The 17,117-nt window shown below is 40.3% G+C and overlaps 2 protein-coding genes across 3 annotated transcripts; both read right to left on the reverse strand.

The window, feature by feature from the left end:
* Positions 1-1,827: 1,827 nt before the first annotated feature.
* gtpbp4 (GTP binding protein 4) lies at positions 1,828-6,856 on the reverse strand. The gene is made up of 16 exons (XM_057333463.1): positions 6,748-6,856; positions 6,028-6,198; positions 5,827-5,930; positions 5,520-5,656; positions 5,341-5,441; positions 5,167-5,259; positions 4,827-5,018; positions 4,676-4,741; positions 4,423-4,512; positions 3,773-3,883; positions 3,561-3,690; positions 3,373-3,473; positions 3,076-3,273; positions 2,796-2,861; positions 2,531-2,665; positions 1,828-2,307 (listed from the first exon to the last, which is right to left on the reverse strand). Exons 1-16 carry the CDS (start codon positions 6,793-6,795, stop codon positions 2,155-2,157), a joined length of 1,896 nt encoding a protein of 631 aa, XP_057189446.1. The 5' UTR covers positions 6,796-6,856; the 3' UTR covers positions 1,828-2,154.
* Positions 6,857-7,441: 585 nt separating this feature from the next.
* On the reverse strand, positions 7,442-16,944 carry slco5a1a (solute carrier organic anion transporter family member 5A1a). Of its 2 annotated transcripts, XM_057333453.1 has the most exons (11): positions 16,816-16,944; positions 15,860-16,239; positions 13,017-13,460; positions 11,335-11,467; positions 11,027-11,232; positions 10,660-10,824; positions 10,363-10,561; positions 10,106-10,265; positions 9,411-9,646; positions 9,272-9,336; positions 7,442-9,160 (listed from the first exon to the last, which is right to left on the reverse strand). In XM_057333453.1, the coding sequence occupies exons 1-11, from the start codon at positions 16,833-16,835 to the stop codon at positions 8,709-8,711; spliced, it is 2,460 nt and encodes an 819-aa protein (XP_057189436.1). In that variant the 5' UTR covers positions 16,836-16,944; the 3' UTR covers positions 7,442-8,708. The 2 variants fall into 2 exon arrangements, with proteins under 2 accessions (XP_057189436.1, XP_057189437.1); XM_057333454.1 differs by lacking the exon at positions 13,017-13,460 and having other exon boundaries at positions 16,816-16,943.
* Positions 16,945-17,117: the final 173 nt, after the last annotated feature.

The raw sequence follows: 17,117 nt of genomic DNA on the forward strand, positions 1-17,117 counted from the left end.
AATTGATCAATTGATTCTTCGTTTTATTGCTAATCGGCACTCTCGGTCCTCCATATTCTGTCACACTCACGTTAACACCCAAATACAGCTTTACCTTAAAAAAAGCCAGACGGAATGGTTCACCCAGAAATGAAAATTCATTCATCACAATGTTGAAACCTACAGAGCCCGTCTGGTCACCCCTCGGAGAAAAAAAAACAAGACCCGCAAATCCGTGGCCAGTTTTGTAATTCGTTCCCTCAGTTTACAAAACCGTGCTCTCGGATTAATAAACTGTACCCACGAGTTTACAATCCGTGCTCTCGGTTTTGTAAACCGTCCCCTCAGTTTTTGAAATCTGTACCCACGAATTCATAATCTGTGCCCACGCTTTCGCAATCCGTGCGCACGGTTTTGCAAACTGTAGCCTACTCGCGGAATTGAAGCCTCTGTCTGTCAACAGAACAAGCTCCTTCCTACAGGAACATTAACCAATATTGTATACTGTTTTATATACAAATTGTCCTAATGTGTTTACGAGTGCGTGGCGCATATAAAGCATGCGTTCATTGCCGCGTTTCACTGGCATAAAGTTGGTTTGACATTAAACTTTCGTGAATTTAGGGACCATCTCTAAAGTACACATTAAAATACCCTTTTCCAACTTCAAAAGCATTTAAAGGGAATGATTTATATCCACAAAACTAACTGTACAGTGTTCATGTGTGTGTCAGCTATTATGCACAACTTTTAGATGATTGAGTATTAAAATAAACCATCAAATAATATGCACATATTCCTATACGTATATTGAGCTTTAAATAATGGTATATTTGTGTATGAGACCATTATACACATAGGAATGTTTGCATGTGATTTGACGGTTTATTTTAATACATATCAATAATCTAAAAGGTGTGCATTCTATCTCACACACACATGAACACTTTACAGTTAGTCAGGGAAGTCAATCCCTTTAAATGCTATTGAGCTTTAAAATGTGTATATTTATGTATGAGCCCATACAGCAGTGAAACACATAAGAATATTTGCATTTGATTTAACTGTTTATTATAATACATATAAATAATCTAAAAGGTGTGCATTATATCTGACACACACATGAACACTGTACAGTTAGTCTTGTGGGTATAAGTCATTCCCTTTAAATGCCATTGAAGTTGGAAAATGGTATTTTAATGTGTACTTTAGAGATGGTCCCTAAATTCACGAAGGTTTAATGTCATTCCAACTTTATGCCAGTGAAACGCGGCAATGAACGCATGCTTTATATGCGCCACGCGCTCGTGTGTAAACACATTAGGACAATTTATATATAAAACAGTATACAATATTGGTTAATGTTCCTGTAGGAAGGAGCTTGTTCTGTTGACAGACAGAGGCTTCAATTCCGCGAGTAGGCTAGTTTGCAAAACTGTGCGCACGGATTGCGAAAGCGTGGGCATAGATTATGAATTCGTGGGTACAGATTTCAAAAACTGAGGGGACGGTTTACAAAACCGAGAGCACGGATTGTAAACTGAGGGAACGAATTACAAAACTGTGGGCACGGATTTGCGGGTCTAGCTTTCTTTTCTCCGAGGGGTGACCAGACGGGCTCCGTAGAAACCTGACTTTCGTCTGTAGAAAATGTCAAAAGGCATTTCTCAAAATAACATATTTTGCGTCCCACAGAAGATAAGTCATAGGTTTTGAAGAATGAATACATGACAAACTGGTTATTTCTGGGCAAACTATCACTTTAAAATTTCACAAACACTTTGGAACAAGCTTATGTTCACAAAAGTCTTGGATCAGTGTACACAGACAAAAGATTATTGACACAAATTTAAGGCTTAATTATTTCAACGTTTTATTTAACTCCCGTTGCATACATTAGCTTGAGGTCCAAATTCATATTCTGTTTTTTAATGGAGAGTTCAAAATCATGATCGTGCACATGCCATTACCCACAGCTCCTCCAGAATCATACACAGGACTTGGGATGATTACGTACATGTAAATAACAAATCATTCTTTCGTTTTTACAGCTGTGTTGCCTTCTGTATCAGAAAGAATTACTAAAATATGGATTAGAACAATTTTTTATTAATAAAGGCATATAGGTCAGGTGTAAGACGTTCAAACAGATATAACTGGTGAACAAGGACGCTTTTATCTGCGACTGGTGGAACCAGATTTCCTCTTCCCAGCAAAGAGATGTTTAGGTTTGAGGTCAAACACATGTCGGTCAGATTCTCCCTTCTTGCCCTGTCTGTTCATTTCCTTCTGTGAGCCCTTCATCAAGACCTTCACCTTCTTCAACATCTGGGGGAAAAAGAGGAGAGACTCAGTCTTGTAAATAGGCTCTGGATGGCAAGTCAACTTTCTGCTACTTGAGTAAATATATTAATTTACTATTATATATTTTATTTTAGAATATTATACATATTTATACATATATACATACATACAGTATATATATATATATATTCTTGATATAAATATTGTTTCGAATTCTTCATTTCATAGCAGAGACAGCTGAAGGTACCTTTGCATCTCTGACTCCTGATTGGTCCCTTGGAGGTCTTGAGGCACTCTGACTGCGGGTGCGTGATGTCGGTGGGGCTGACACTTCCCTCTTTCTTTTCCGCACCAGAGACCGAGACCTCTGAGCATAATGACTCTACAGGTACAGAAGATTAACACAATCATGGTAAATAAACATAGGAATATTAACACGTATAACATGCAAAAAAATCCTGCGTGATATCAAAACAGTTACTGTAAAAGCGTAAAGTATACATTATGCTTACATCATCTTTATCTGTCATGTCCAAACCCAGATCAGACATATCCTTCTCCAGAGTCCCTCTTTCCACCTGCATCCACATACATCAATCAAATCATGTACGTATATTTTTAGTTTGCTTATTTAGCAAGCAAAAAGTGCGATTGTGACTTATAGGCATTTTGCAGATGAATTCATATGCACTTTTTATGTTTTTATTCAAATAAATAACCAAGGCATAACAACTGACTACAATAAAACTATCTGCTATCATTTTAACACAAAAACAAAATGGCAAGGCAAACCTTTTTGGCTGTGCGGGGCAGTCTGGGTCCTTTTGTATTTTTTTCTCTGGATTCGAGAATCTTCAGTTTACGCTTCTCTCGAATCTGACTGGCCAGCTGTCGAATCTCCTGCATCTCCTCATCCTCACTCTCTTCCTCCGAGTCATACTCCCCAGCCTTCTCGCGCAGTTCCTCTTCCCGTTCCAAGTCTTCCAGCCTCTGAAAACAAGATGGAAAATGAGAGAGAAAAGAATCAGAACACATTTCAAATGCGACATGATGAAGTCTGCGGTAGCAATGTTTAATTGCGTTTCTCACCTTCATGATCTCAGGGTCGATGTAATCGGCGATATTGTGTCCCTCCCAGATCTCGGGAATCCTATCCTGCTTTTCATCCGGATTCATCAAATCCCAGTATTCTAAACACACACAGACTTCCTGTCAGACATGACCGAAGCATGCATATATTTTGAGTACATAAAAGTATGTGTGCGTGTGTCTCGTACTCTGCAAGTCCAACATGTAGTCATCTCCCAGCTCAATTTCAAGGTCTCTCTCCAGCTTGCGTTTGGGAGCATCTGTCTCCATTGCTTTCCTTCGGACCATTGCCCCGTCTGGAATAAATGGAGGTCTTTCCTGCAACACAAATCGACAAATTCACATAAAAACCTATATACACATCTGGGATTTGTTATGACGTTTGTGACAGTTACTATACCTTCTGATCTCTTTTGGCGGGAATTGCCAGGTGGAGTCTGTTCAGAACATCATGGACCTTCTTGCCCTTCATCTTTGTGTTCACACGGTGTGCCAACAGATGATCACAAGCCTGTAAATAAACACAGAAGTTGTATTTTCAGTATGCTGCACCAGACCTTTAAAGGGATAGTTCATCCAAAAATGAAAATGATGTCCTGAATGACTCACTCTCTAGTTGTTCCAAAACTGTATACATTTCTTTGTTTGGTTGAACACAGAGAAAGATATTTGGATGAATGCTTATAACCAAAGAGTTCTTGGACCCCATTGACTACCATAGTTGAAAAAATGACAATGGTAGTCAAAAGTGTCCCAGAACTCTTTGCGGTCCTACATTCTTCAAAATATCTTCGTGTTCAACAGAACCAAAAAATGTCTAACTTTTCCTACTATGGTGGTCAATGGGGTCATTCTTCTAAATATCTTTCTCTGTGTTCATCAAAACATAGAAATTTACCCGATTTAGAACAACTCGAAGGTGAGTAACTATCCCTTTAAGTTTTATTACTTGTTGCAGCACAACTGGTTAGGGCACAATGTTAAACACCTGGTGAATAAAGCTGATTTCAAAGAGTGTGCTAGGAAGTGAAAGTGACTGGCTGCTCTTACCTCAGTCTTCACCTGCATCACTCCCTCTTCTGTCAGAGAGCTAGTCTCGATCACTGTGATCCCCTCAGCAATGAGGTCCGCAATGATTTTCTATATACACACACAGGGACCAGTTTTAATGTCATTCAAGAATGTTTCCAGATGTTTCTAAATGTGACAGTCCTCACAATTTGATGACTGGTGGCTATTAAAACGTTTTTAAATTTCGTGCATATACCAATAACAAAAGTATGTAAAACACAATGTCACTCACCTGATTCTCTTCAGACAGTTCGCTGATCTTCCTCACGTCACACTTATTGGCCATCACGATCAGAGGCTGCATTGCATGCAAACAATCATCACTGCTGTTTCCTAACAATGGCTCTGTATTATTCAGCTGTATTTATTGTGTGTTTGTGTACCTTGTTGGCAAACAGCGGTCTTATACTGTTGAACAGTTCTAACTGTTGGGAAAGTGTGTGTCCGCACTGCTCAGACAGATCCATGACGTAGAGCACAGCGGCACGCAGATGAGCCAGAGCTGTGATGGCCTGCATTTCTATAGTGTTCCTTTCTTCCAAAGGATGATCCAGAATTCCAGGGGTGTCAACAACCTACACATACACGGACAGATCAGCAGGAGCCACGACAAGAAAACTATTGCTAAATGAAACTCTGGTATAAAATGTTCAAAGTTTACAAACCCTATAATATGATTTTAATAAATGATGTCCCATTATTCATAACGTTACTCAGACTCACCTGCCAACGCAGGTATTTGTAATCCATGTGACCCACGAATAAAGATTTGGTGGTGAAGGCATATGGCTGAACCTCCACGTCAGCACGGGTTACCTGCACACAGCCCAATAACACTAAACATTCAAATCTAAACACTTTGTGTGTGTGTTTGTGTAAGGTTTAACATAAACAAACCTTGTTGATAAAGCTGGACTTGCCGACATTTGGGTATCCACATAGAAGGAGGGTTCTGGTGTTCGGGTCAATAGTGGGTAAACGGGACAAATGCTGCCGGACTGTGAGAAAACAAACACTGTGTCCATATACTTAAAAAGCACATCTGAACAACCGTGTGAGGGTCTAAGCATACACACCTTGTTCCAAATACTCCAGGCTCTGTTTCTGTCTTTTTAAGATGGTGCACATGCGACCCAGCGCTGCCCGTTTCAGCTGTTTGCAGCGATACAGCGAGTCTCCGTATTTCATCAGGCGTACGTAATCTTTAGCAACACTACACAGACACACACAGAACATAAGATAAACATCATTAGATCATTCTTAGAGACAAAATGTAAAAGATCATGTATAACCCTATACTATTGCTGTCACAATGCTTGTGGATAAAAAAACATTTTCTAAAAAGTGCACAACGAAGTATAGAAACACGACAGACCGACTCACTTGTCAATCAGGTTCTTGGCGATGTTGATCTGACCCAAAGCCAGTTTATAATGATCTTTATCATATAACACATTCATCAGGTCAGCATAGAAGGGATGGATGTCCTGTGAAAGAATTAAATACATTTTTCTGTTGAAAATTGAATGATTAAAAAGCATCAGCGTTCTTTCACTTGTGTTGTGAATTCTGTGGAGGACTTACATCCAGTTTGGGGAAGTCTGTGAGGATCTGAGACAGCCGATCGTGGTAGTTCTGCTGGGTAAATTTGACTTTGCGCATATAGAAATGTCTTATTCTGTGAATTTGATAGTGTTTGTGTACGACAGTGGGAGTTTTACGTTGGGTTTTGGATAAAGTCAAATCTATGAAGTCCTGCAGAAAAGGAACAAAAACATTTTATGTAATTTATGATAAACGTTTTGCATTATGAAATAATGTTTATACAATTTTGGGGATCAAGAAGTGTCAACACACTTGTCACAGACATACAAAGTATTACTACTATTCATTACATTTGCTATTATGAACCAGCTATTTACCAGTAAAATGTCCTTTATGTATTTTTTGTGTTTTGGGTCTTATTCATGTAGGACTTAATGGTGGCATATAACATACCTATGAGATCATTATATTTCCATTAAAATTAATACAATTCCTGTTATAACCATAACATCCATTAGAATTTCTGTGAAGGTTTCTAGGTTATTACATTAGTTTTTTTTACATAAATTTTGGACTATCGCAGAATGTTGTCGGTAATAAAACGCAGAAAGTTAAAAGGCTCAACACCGAATACACGTGTGTGATGTACGAGCCACAAACTGTCAGTGTCCGTAATTTACGAAACCTCGAGCGACATCGTTTCTAACATTTAATCACACGTAACGTTACGTGAACCAAAACGCAGGGTAACCTTCCTACCTTAGCGGTGGGAACCACCATAATCTTTTTAAAGTTGTAGAGAGCCATGATTACGGTACACGAGACTGCTCTACAGAGCACGCGAAAGGACCGGAATACGCTGTAGCGGACGCGTGTCAAGACGAGAAACCCCCGCGGCAACGCACTGACGCGATCACAGCGCCGCCTAGTGGAGGGCGGGGCCAGGGTGCTTAACATGACATGCATAGTTACGATTAATTATTCAGTGTCCTTAAACATATTTACACAGGGGATTATTTAATTAGATCTATGGGTTTCGGGGGCCTGTGGCGACTACAAGGGCAATTACATGCAAGTATCAAAGATGAAAAAGTTTCTGCCAAAGGTTTTCACCATATTGATCAGATGTCAGTTTTTGGTGGTTTAAATACTCACTTAAAATACTCATGTGAAGTCTCAAACTTTTTTAAATTGTGTTTTTAAAGCATGCCTTTCCATAGTCAGGCAAGTGAATTGTCACATAACGGCCAGTGTTTTAATAGCATGAAAAATAATTTTGTATTATTTAATATTTATATCATGCCGGGGTTGAAAACCTGCATGATAACTAGATATAAAATCAAGAGGTGTCTACTAAAAAAAAGCACAAAGCAATTTTCAAGCAAAAAAGTGTACAGGATTTAAAAATGATACAATATACCACACAAAGAACTATTTTATTTAAACATTTTTATTGACACAAATCAATTATTTATATATGTACATGTAAACCAGAACAGTTAGTAAATAATTTCTCCAGGTTTGCTATTGATAACCAAACCCAGGCACACCTTCAAATAAATAATTGCATTAATGCATCATTTGTTCACAAACAGAGCACAATAACAAAAGAAGGGTTTGGAATAAAGGAGAGGAAAAAACATTTCATCACCTGTAGTCAAGTAAATGTGTAGATTATGCTCTGTTTCTATTGGAGTCATATCATGATCAACTGGTTTCTGTTTAAAGCTGGTCCAGACAGTTATCAAATGTTTTATAATAACCCTGTCATGATGAACACCACTAATACTTGATAGCAGAAGATGTGAGTGTGAAAGTTTTTAGAAATTTGATGAGATGATGTTTCGCTGATATGTGGTGCATGTTTTCTGTATATGTCATTTACACAGATGACGGTTGACCACCAAAATCAGATGCAATCAAGACCAAGGGAAGGTGACATGAATACTGATATGATGCACAAAAGTCAAACGGTAAGACAATTAGGTCACAAAGAAATATATAAATGTCAGACACTCAAGCGAAAACGGTTGAAAAATAAGTGGCATAAATCAGGAAAAGAGCAAAAATCTGGTACAATTGGTTTCATCTCTCAACCCCCCTCAGTAAGTTTCTAACTACTATGTTAATATGGTTTGCATGGAGACCGTGCTGTGGGAGGAGTTTGCAGTGTGGGAGGGCTAATATGATTGAGGTGGAGTTAGCGATATGGGGAAAAATTCCGTTTGCGGAACGTTAACATGTCGGGTGAAGACTTGAGCGTTGAAAAGGGCTTACATGATTTGGAGATAATATGACTGTAAGAAAGGTATGTAGGGTGGGTGGAGCTAATATATGTTGGATGTGCTATGGGAGGAGTTTGCATAGTAAAGTCTGCAGTCTCTTTCCCTTTCTCTGTTTTCAAAAATGAGATGAGCATGTAACTATAATTATCTGCTAGGATGAGCGTGTGCGCGGCGACCTACATGACACGTACAGGACATGGAGATATGATGAGAGGTATTTGTCCTGCTGAGGTATTCTGTCTAAAAAGGTTTTAGAACTAATCAGTGCTTTACAAATTGACTGTGTTGAGATCTACTTGAAGTGTCTGTGTGTTTAAAAAAAGGCACCAGCAATGGCTATAAGCAATGTGGTGTGAGCACCTTCACACTCATCCTTCAGAATTGTATGATGTATGAGTTTGCATGCGTGTGTACTGGTGTGTGGTTCCACTCCTCTCAGACTCCCACTTTCTCAAGAGACCGTATTGGTGGAGTTATTGCTTTCAGGCCATTGCCAGGGCAACTGTTACCACGGCTAAGGGAGTGCCCACTTGGCATTGCAGCGTGGGTGTGTTCAGGCGGGCGTGGCAGGAAGACAGGACAAGAGCGTGTGCGGGCGTGGCCTTTGTGTCCTCCGGCGTGGCAGATGAGGTGGCTCACCGTGTCCAGCGGAGAAAGAGTGTGCGGATGCGTGTTCGTCTGCTCCTCGCGGTGCTTCAGCGAATACCAGGTGAGGAAGATGAAGAGGAAGCCCAGGAACTTCAGGCTCGCTGCCAGCCCAAAGTAAACAAATCGAAGGGATGTGACATCGTACTCCCAGCAGGATCCATGGAAACCGCAGTCTTGCTGCCACAACATACAGGTGGTGTCAATCACAGCTCCAAAATAAATTGGAGTGGGGATGTAAGCTGTAGAGAGGCAGAGACAACAACATATTGAAAATTCTTTTATTAGAATTATTATTATTATTATAAATTGGAAACTTATTATTAGATTCTGTCAAATCCAGTAGGTCTTACCGAGAGTCCTGAGAAGAACAAACTGCATTCCTAGAGCAAAAGGCCTGTCCTCCTCATCCACTGACCTGCTCGAAGAGAGAGAATGAATAAGAAAGAAAAAAGAGCGAGAGAGAACAGCTTACAGTATAAAGAGGCGGACCTGAGCGTAACGATGATGACAGACGGCTGCCCACAGGCGGTTATGAGAGTGACGATGAAGAGAAAGATGAGGAAGGTTAAGAGCGTTCCACAAGTGCGTTCGCACTTTCCCGCCAGCGCATAACCGTTCTCGTTCAGATACGTCTTCACGATCACCACCTGCAGCTCGTGGTTTCCGCCAGACGGAGTGATGACCTGTCTGCTCTGAACGCACGCACAGTCTGAATAGTTTCTGATCTGAGTGGGAGAAAGTCACGTGTTTTTAGACCCATATGAAATAAACAAATTCAGTGCAAATTCATTCTGATCTCAGGACAGCCAAACGCATGATGGGAAACTACTTCACAGCTGAAGTCACAGTTCAGCTTTCACCGGCTTTAATATTAATTTATTAATGTCACTCACACTGATAGTGACATAGAATATGTGATTTTCATCATACTTCCGAAAATATTTCTGTCTTTATGCCATTAAAAATGCAGGCACACTGGATTACTTGTTTATTAATATTAATGTAAACGAAGACTCAGTATTTCAAGTCAGTCTGTTTTCACAGAAATCAACCGTAATGTTTTGCACCATAGGTACATTTACAAAAATAAATAAACTAAACTAATTATTAAACTATGTTTTTACTTCAAGGTTTTAAAGGTTCTACAGGGGATCTGTGGGCAGTGTAAACGTAAAATGACTCACTCCTGCGGTGTAGTTGGCAATGTTGCTGCAGCCAGCCAAGCACGGGTTAAAATACGTAATGCCGTCCGAGCCGCAGACAGGTGCGTACTCGTGGATCCTGCAGCCGCAGTTGACGTTACAGCTTCCCGTCAGGTTCCGGTGAGACAGAGTCAGCGTGGGCCTGCAAAATGCAGATCGAACATCATTCAGTGCAGCTCATGTTTGGCAAAGAGTGTCTGTGAGCCATATTTATGTGTCTGGAAGCTCTTCTCCTTTACCCGGTGGTGTACGGGATATTGATTCCGCCGAGGTTGATGCTCTCACAGCCGACAATGAACAGCGTGGAGAAGCAAAGAAGGGACACACCGCTGCAAATCATGGCAAGCTTTGCTGCTTCTCTTGCACCCAGTTTCAGCTTCTTTATGATGTAGCCACCGAGAACTATACCCACACCGGCACTTGGCACAATGATCAGACCTACACACACACACACACACACACACGGTTTAATAAACATACATAAAAAGTCCCCTACTGAATGCTATGATCAGATCCGCACGTGGGTGTTTTTGTACCTGTGTATATACTGGCATTAGAGGCAGGGACACCGAATTGAGACTCAATAAATTTGGGAATGAAAGTGATGAAAGCCGTGACGATGGCACATTCCGCTGTGTACGACAAACTCACAAAAAAAAAGGTCACATTGCTCAGAATTCGTACTGCTGCTTTGGGCAAATCTGGTGAAAGAAAAAGAGAGACAAAAACAGACACATTTTTATCAGTTCATGTCAATTATAATCCATAATTTACAATCTCATGCAGAACTAAATCCAAATACAAACATCTCATAAATCATAAAATAGCAATCTGGATGACAGATTTTACAGATTACAGGCTTAGAATACTGTGGAAACTTTTAGTTCTGATATCAAGTTTTACCTTTGATGTTCTTGCCAAACCCCATGGAGGATGAGACGGCCTGGCTCTTTTCCTTCATCATCTCATCATCACTGGATACATCGCCTGGAGTCTTTTTCCCATGCCTCTTACTTTTCTTGTGGCGAGGCGGAAGTTTTTTAGGAAAGGAAAACATGGGGAAGATTACCAACAGCATTGCCACAGCACACAGGAGGAAACCGCTCCACCTGAAAACGAGATGAAGAAAATTGGAATCTTCACATAGTGCTGCTTAACTACATCAACGGAGAAAGAAAAAGCCAGAGGGAGAGAGAACGAGATTGCCTTACCAGTTTCCCACAAACCGTGGGTCACTCTGATCAATACTGACAGTGGTACCAGGGTCAACGTAGAACCCGATCATAATCCCACCCAGCAGATACCCGGCAGCTGGTCCAAGAGCTCCCATTACATACATGATAGCTACACACACACACAGAGAAAAAATAACAGATTCTTTGACCGTCTCAGGCTATTGTTTGTATCTTGACATTTTCTTTAAATATCCACCACTAACAAAGTGTTTTGTTTATGCTCTGTAAGCTTCTGCTTTTAAACTATGTATAAAGAATTCAGATGCAAACCCTATAAATCCGTCAGAATGAGCCATTTCGATCTACTGTACATACACCGCGGGTCCCTTACATGGATTTCACCATGTTGTTTCTACAGTAGCCCTTAATAGACAAACTCCTCTTCAGAGCGCGTTTCGTAAATACATTACCTCCTTCGGCAAAGAAGCGAGAACGTGACAACATCTTAGCCCTGTGTCAGCCACCATAGCGTTTCGAAAGGGAAGGGTTGGAGTGAGCTGTTGGTTGCAATTTGTAACCTCAACGCTAGACGACGCTCAATTTCATACACTGTACCTTTAAGTAGATGTCACTTCATGAGTTAAAGAGTACATAACTAGGTATTTTTAAGGTCCTACTTTGGTTTATGGAGTTTCCAACAACAAGTTTATGTACGTAGTACTATTATTTCGTAATAATAGGCAGTTATTCTTACCTTACTTCTTGACTGACTCTCAAATGATTCGTTCAGCGATTCATCTGTCTAATCCCCTCCTTTCCACTAGCCTAGTCTGATGTGATTGGTCAGATGGTCTAGTCTGCTGTGATTGGTCTACCGCGAATGAGGCTCACGAGCTATAGTGTTTGGGGGAGAAGAGTGAAGTTTTCACGGGCAGTCCTAGCAAAACGTAGTCGGGGACTATATGTAGTGACGTAAATCCATGGCGGTTCACGTATCGGACTAGTGACGACTCGTTTGTGTGATTCAGAGTCGACTCCCTTTTTTCCAAGCAAATAACTGTGTGTTATTCATTCACCTTTGGATTTACAACTTGGCAGACTGCTTACTTTCAAACACGGCAACATTACACACCGCATGAAATGTAATTTTCATGATCACCACAAGACACCTGTGTCTTAAGGATTAACCGATGTCAATTCATTTTATACATTCTTAGCAGCACTTTATCTTTATATCCTGTGGCTCAGTGGTTAGAGCATGGCACTAGCAATGCCAAGATCATGGGTTCGATCCAAGGGGACTGCACATAGTCAGAAACAAAATGTATAATACAATGCTATGTAAGTCGCTTTGGATAAAAGCGCCTGCCAAATGCATAAATGTAAAATCTTTCAGAAAACATCTGAAGACTCACCTCATTCGTCAACATCTGACACAATAAGACTAGTACTTACTTTCTGTCCATTCTTATAAACAAACAACTACTAGCTAGGTATACTGCGATTTAGCAAATTGTGCTCGGTTGTGATGCACTTGTACATTTTGTTCTTTTGCTGTCGTGATTCCATTGTTCCTCATTTCCTAAGTCACTTTGGATAAAAGGATATGCTAAATGACTAAATGTAAATCTAAATGTAAATTATTTCATCAAGTGTTCTCTATCAGCACGAACACTAAGAAAACATGGGCAGAACTAACACACACACACTACACGTACCCAGGTACAGAGATGCATTCTCTTTCTTCACATTGTCATCCAGGTAAGTTGGCCCAAGTGTGTATATGGGAGTCGAACCCATTCCCACTAGGATCTGAGCGCAGATGAACAGCACCACGTACAGGGCATGCTCACTCTCCTCGTGGTCCCTCTGGCACCTGGACAGCGTCTGCTTCTCCTGACCACTACTGTTCCCGCTGGCACACAGTCCTTCACCCCCTACAGTGCTGTTCAGTTCTTCCAGTTGATAGGGTGGGGAGATGAAGTGAGGTAATGAAAAGAGGGCAGCTCCCACTGCAATGAAGATGCCCCCTATGGCCAGCCAGCGAGGTCTTTGGCCCCGGCCACCGAAGTAGCTGATGAAGACCACAACAATGAGACTACCGATGTCAAAACAGCTGACCAGCAGACCTGACTCTGAGCTCCGCAGACTGTAACGCTTTTCTAAAAAAAAGTAGACATTTAATAAAAGCTGTTAAAACATTACATTAACACATTTGGCAGACACTTTTATCCAAAGCGACTTACATTACATTTGTTTCTGGATATGTGTAATCCCTGGTATTGAACCCATGACCTTGACGTTGTTAGCACCATACTCTAACCACTGAGCTACAGGAAACTCCGCTGTCTGAATATAATATTATAGTGCAGAGGAGGGAAATGATTAGGTGTTGCCCTGCTTAAAAATGTTTTCCAATGGTTACAATTACGAATGATTGACTGAATAGCAGTGGTGTAAAGTATTGGAGTAAATGTACTTAGTTACTTTACTTAAGTATCTTTTTGGCTACTTTGTAGTTGTACTGAGTATTAAAGATATTAGCAACTTTTACTCTCTACTTAACTACATTTTTGAACAAGTATATGTACTCTTTACTCCACTACATTTGTAATGACTAATGCAATTACACATTACATTTTGCATGGCACCTATCTTATAATTAATATTGCCATTTACAGAGCAATGAAGGTACTATATCTTGTGGATTTTGCCATAAATTACAAAAACTTGTCAACTTGGCTTCTTTATATGAATATGAGTGCAGTATCAGGTAGATGTCAATCGCTGGCGGTTTATACACGGTTAGCCCTTACCCGCTATTTCTACAGTAATATATTGGCAACACTGTTGCCAGCTAGTTACTGTAGGTCACACATCTACAAAAGCTCTTATTTTTAAAACTAACTCTTCCTAAATGTGCTCTAAACATGTTTGCTCAAAATTTGACCATATGGTGGGACTATTGCCATGAAGTGATGTAAACCAGTAAAAAGAATGTATAGTATTTCAATTTTCAAAAGTGCTCTCACACTATATAGACAAAATATTAACCTATAGAATGAGTCGGACACAGAGAAATGAACAATTCACATATGAATCTCAACAATGGTGACAATCAACTGAACAGCTTCATGCTGCAATGCATGCTGGGTACATAGTACAAAACTCATTCATGATTGTTTGTCACCATTGATGAGGTTTGTATGTCAAGTGTCTAACTGTGTCTCAATTGCAAAGAAAGATTTTCTGACAGAGATCTTTCCATTATAACATGTAATCACTTTACCAAACATATCTTAATAAATCTTAAATGCTATATTATTATTATTTAATGATTGAATTCTTTCAGATGTATCTTCAGTTACTAAGCAAACATAAAGTTGCGGTTCCTGTAAAGTCCCTTTCAGTGTTATTGTATAAGTGTACATTTTAAAGCTACAAGAAAGTCAAAGAGTCCAACCAAAGCAAACACTGATCGCCATAATGGTGACTTAAAACATAATTGAACCACTATGAACTAGAGTTAAATCTCAATAAGATCTTACACAGATGACAGAAATAAAGTGAAAGTGGTGTCTGTAATATGTGAAGATGTTATTGATGTTTGTGTTTAATTCTCCTCTGGTGAAATCTTGACAGATTTATTGTGTTCATCTGTTATTTACACTTGTTCATCTAAGACTGTGTGACTTAAGTGCGTTAATAGATTCTTTAATAATGTATCTTCAAACAGCCATTGCAGTAGTTTACTGTAAAACACCTACAGTAACTAGGTGGCAACAGTGTTGCCAATATATGACTGTAGAAATGGCAGGTAAGGGCTAACAGTGTATGTGAAATGAGGACCTGACTGCAGCTGGCCATGAGGCCCAAACCAGCATGTCCAGTGCAAAAAGGCTTTGACTTTTTAATTCTACTTAATATTATTCTATTTATCCGTTATATTGAAGAGACCTTTTTGAAGGACTTTGGTTTACTTATGAGCACTTGAGCTTAAATGAGACTTAGGGTGTTTGTAATGACGTAGGTTATGGTGTCGACCATGATTTGTTGCAATTTTGAGGTGTTCAGTCTTATTATGATTTAAGAAAATAAATGCGATTGCTCTCCTCACAAAACAACTGTTTCTAGTTTTTCACTGACGTGTCTCTTAAGTGTTGAGGACTAGTGCTGCTTTGAGCCTACATTCAGTATGAGTAAAATACTCAAGTACTGTTAAAATCAGATACTCGAAGACTTTTACTGAAGTCGTTTTGGAATTGGTGACTTGTAACTTGTAATGGAGTAATTTTCACTGCAAGGTATCTGTACTTTTACTTAAGTATGGTTTTCAGGTACTCTTTACACCTCTGCTGAATAGTAAAAACTATTATAATATTCCATGCCTGTTGTGTTTTGGTCTCATTCTAGTAGAATGTAATGGTTTTCAATTTCATCCACCAAATAACATCCCAACATATTACCAGAATACATCACTATACCGATACAATTTCCATTATAACCATTTGAATTTGTTTGAATGTTTTTTCAACAGAGTGCTCGAGGTCAGGTATATTACCTATTGTGGTAATGACGCTGCTGAGATATCCGGACACCATCAGTGACTGAATAAAGGTGAGGTAACACATGCAGAACAAGAAGCATCGTGAGTCCGACAGGATCCTGTCCACATAGCGTTGCACCGGCACCCGCGGCAGTCGGAACCTCACGAGCGCAGCAGCACCGCGACCCTCCGGCTCACGACACTCTGTCCGGGGAGAGCCGTGCGGACCGGACAGCAGAGTCTGATCCGCCTCCGGAGCCTGACTGTCGTTGAGCGTAGGAAGGCTCTTAGATTTCAAACCCCGAGTTGATTCCTCGCACAAGCAGGGGTACGGGACAGATTTCACGGGTGCGAGCCTCCCTCCCCCCGGTTCCCCTTCAGCACCAGATGCCATCCTGACGTGCAGCGTAAGATTCAGCGTTTATTGTAGCTCGTTTAGTAACGTTAAACACACGCACACTGATGCACTAACATAGCATACACACAGATAAACCAGATGTAGCTTATCAGTTTTACTGCAAAAACACTCGCGTTATACAGCTTGTGGAAAATGTGCCATGTAACGTCAGGTTATTATTACCAAAAACAGATAACATCAGTACCAGTCCTGTTACCACCGGCTGTTCTGACCCCGGTATAATATAATAACGACTGAGACGCCATCAAAACAATAACACATCAATGTACGTTATATTAATAAACAGATATGCTTTAGTACACAAAACTCGAAGGGCTTGCGTTTAATTATAGCACCATTCAGGTCTCGGTTTGACACAATATTACTAAAACAACGCACTAAATTGACAGTCGATGTAGCGCCGAGGGCTCACGCGCCTCTGCGCGTATACTGCAGGTGCGCGGCGCGCGCGTTCGGTCGCATCACACACGAGCATTCTGCCCCGTTGTCTGTTTCACATTAATAATCCCGATTACTTCCATTTGCTCCGTTAACCGTTAATCGATCTCCTCACTTTGTACGCAGATTCTCCATCGGGTTAAATCCTTACAGCGTGATCAAAATATCCTTGTCCTTGGACGGTGAGAGAACAACACGGTACCTATATTCTCGGTTAGCGGCATTGACTCAAAGCGCAATTGGATGCGCGCCGCTGCAGGAGCCAGTAGTAAATACTCGTTAACTTCCGGTTCACAATCGTTTAACGTTAGTTGACACCAACATAAAATGTTGTCAGATTTCAACACATAAACGACATAAGCTCAAATGCCGTTTTACTCTTAACGCTTATGGGAAACGTATTAAAATAACGTTTTT

The sequence above is a fragment of the Triplophysa rosa genome, linkage group LG5, assembly GCF_024868665.1.
Source record: "Triplophysa rosa linkage group LG5, Trosa_1v2, whole genome shotgun sequence".
NCBI lineage: Eukaryota > Metazoa > Chordata > Actinopteri > Cypriniformes > Nemacheilidae > Triplophysa > Triplophysa rosa.

Excerpts from the sequence above, each read along its gene's own strand:
- gtpbp4 (XM_057333463.1), bottom strand. The coding sequence starts at position 6,795 with ATGGCTCTCTACAACTTTAAAAAGATTATGGTGGTTCCCACCGCTAAG. Across the intron at positions 4,513-4,675 it reads AACTGTCTGAAGAGAATCAG|AAAATCATTGCGGACCTCAT; the intron begins GTGAGTGACATT and ends GTGTGTATATAG. Across the intron at positions 2,862-3,075 it reads TGCCCCGCACAGCCAAAAAG|GTGGAAAGAGGGACTCTGGA; the intron begins GTTTGCCTTGCC and ends ATGTGGATGCAG.
- slco5a1a (XM_057333453.1), bottom strand. The coding sequence starts at position 16,835 with ATGGAGAATCTGCGTACAAA. Across the intron at positions 16,240-16,815 it reads ATGGAGAATCTGCGTACAAA|GATGGCATCTGGTGCTGAAG; the intron begins GTGAGGAGATCG and ends GCTGCACGTCAG. Across the intron at positions 10,266-10,362 it reads AATATCCCGTACACCACCGG|GCCCACGCTGACTCTGTCTC; the intron begins GTAAAGGAGAAG and ends TGCATTTTGCAG.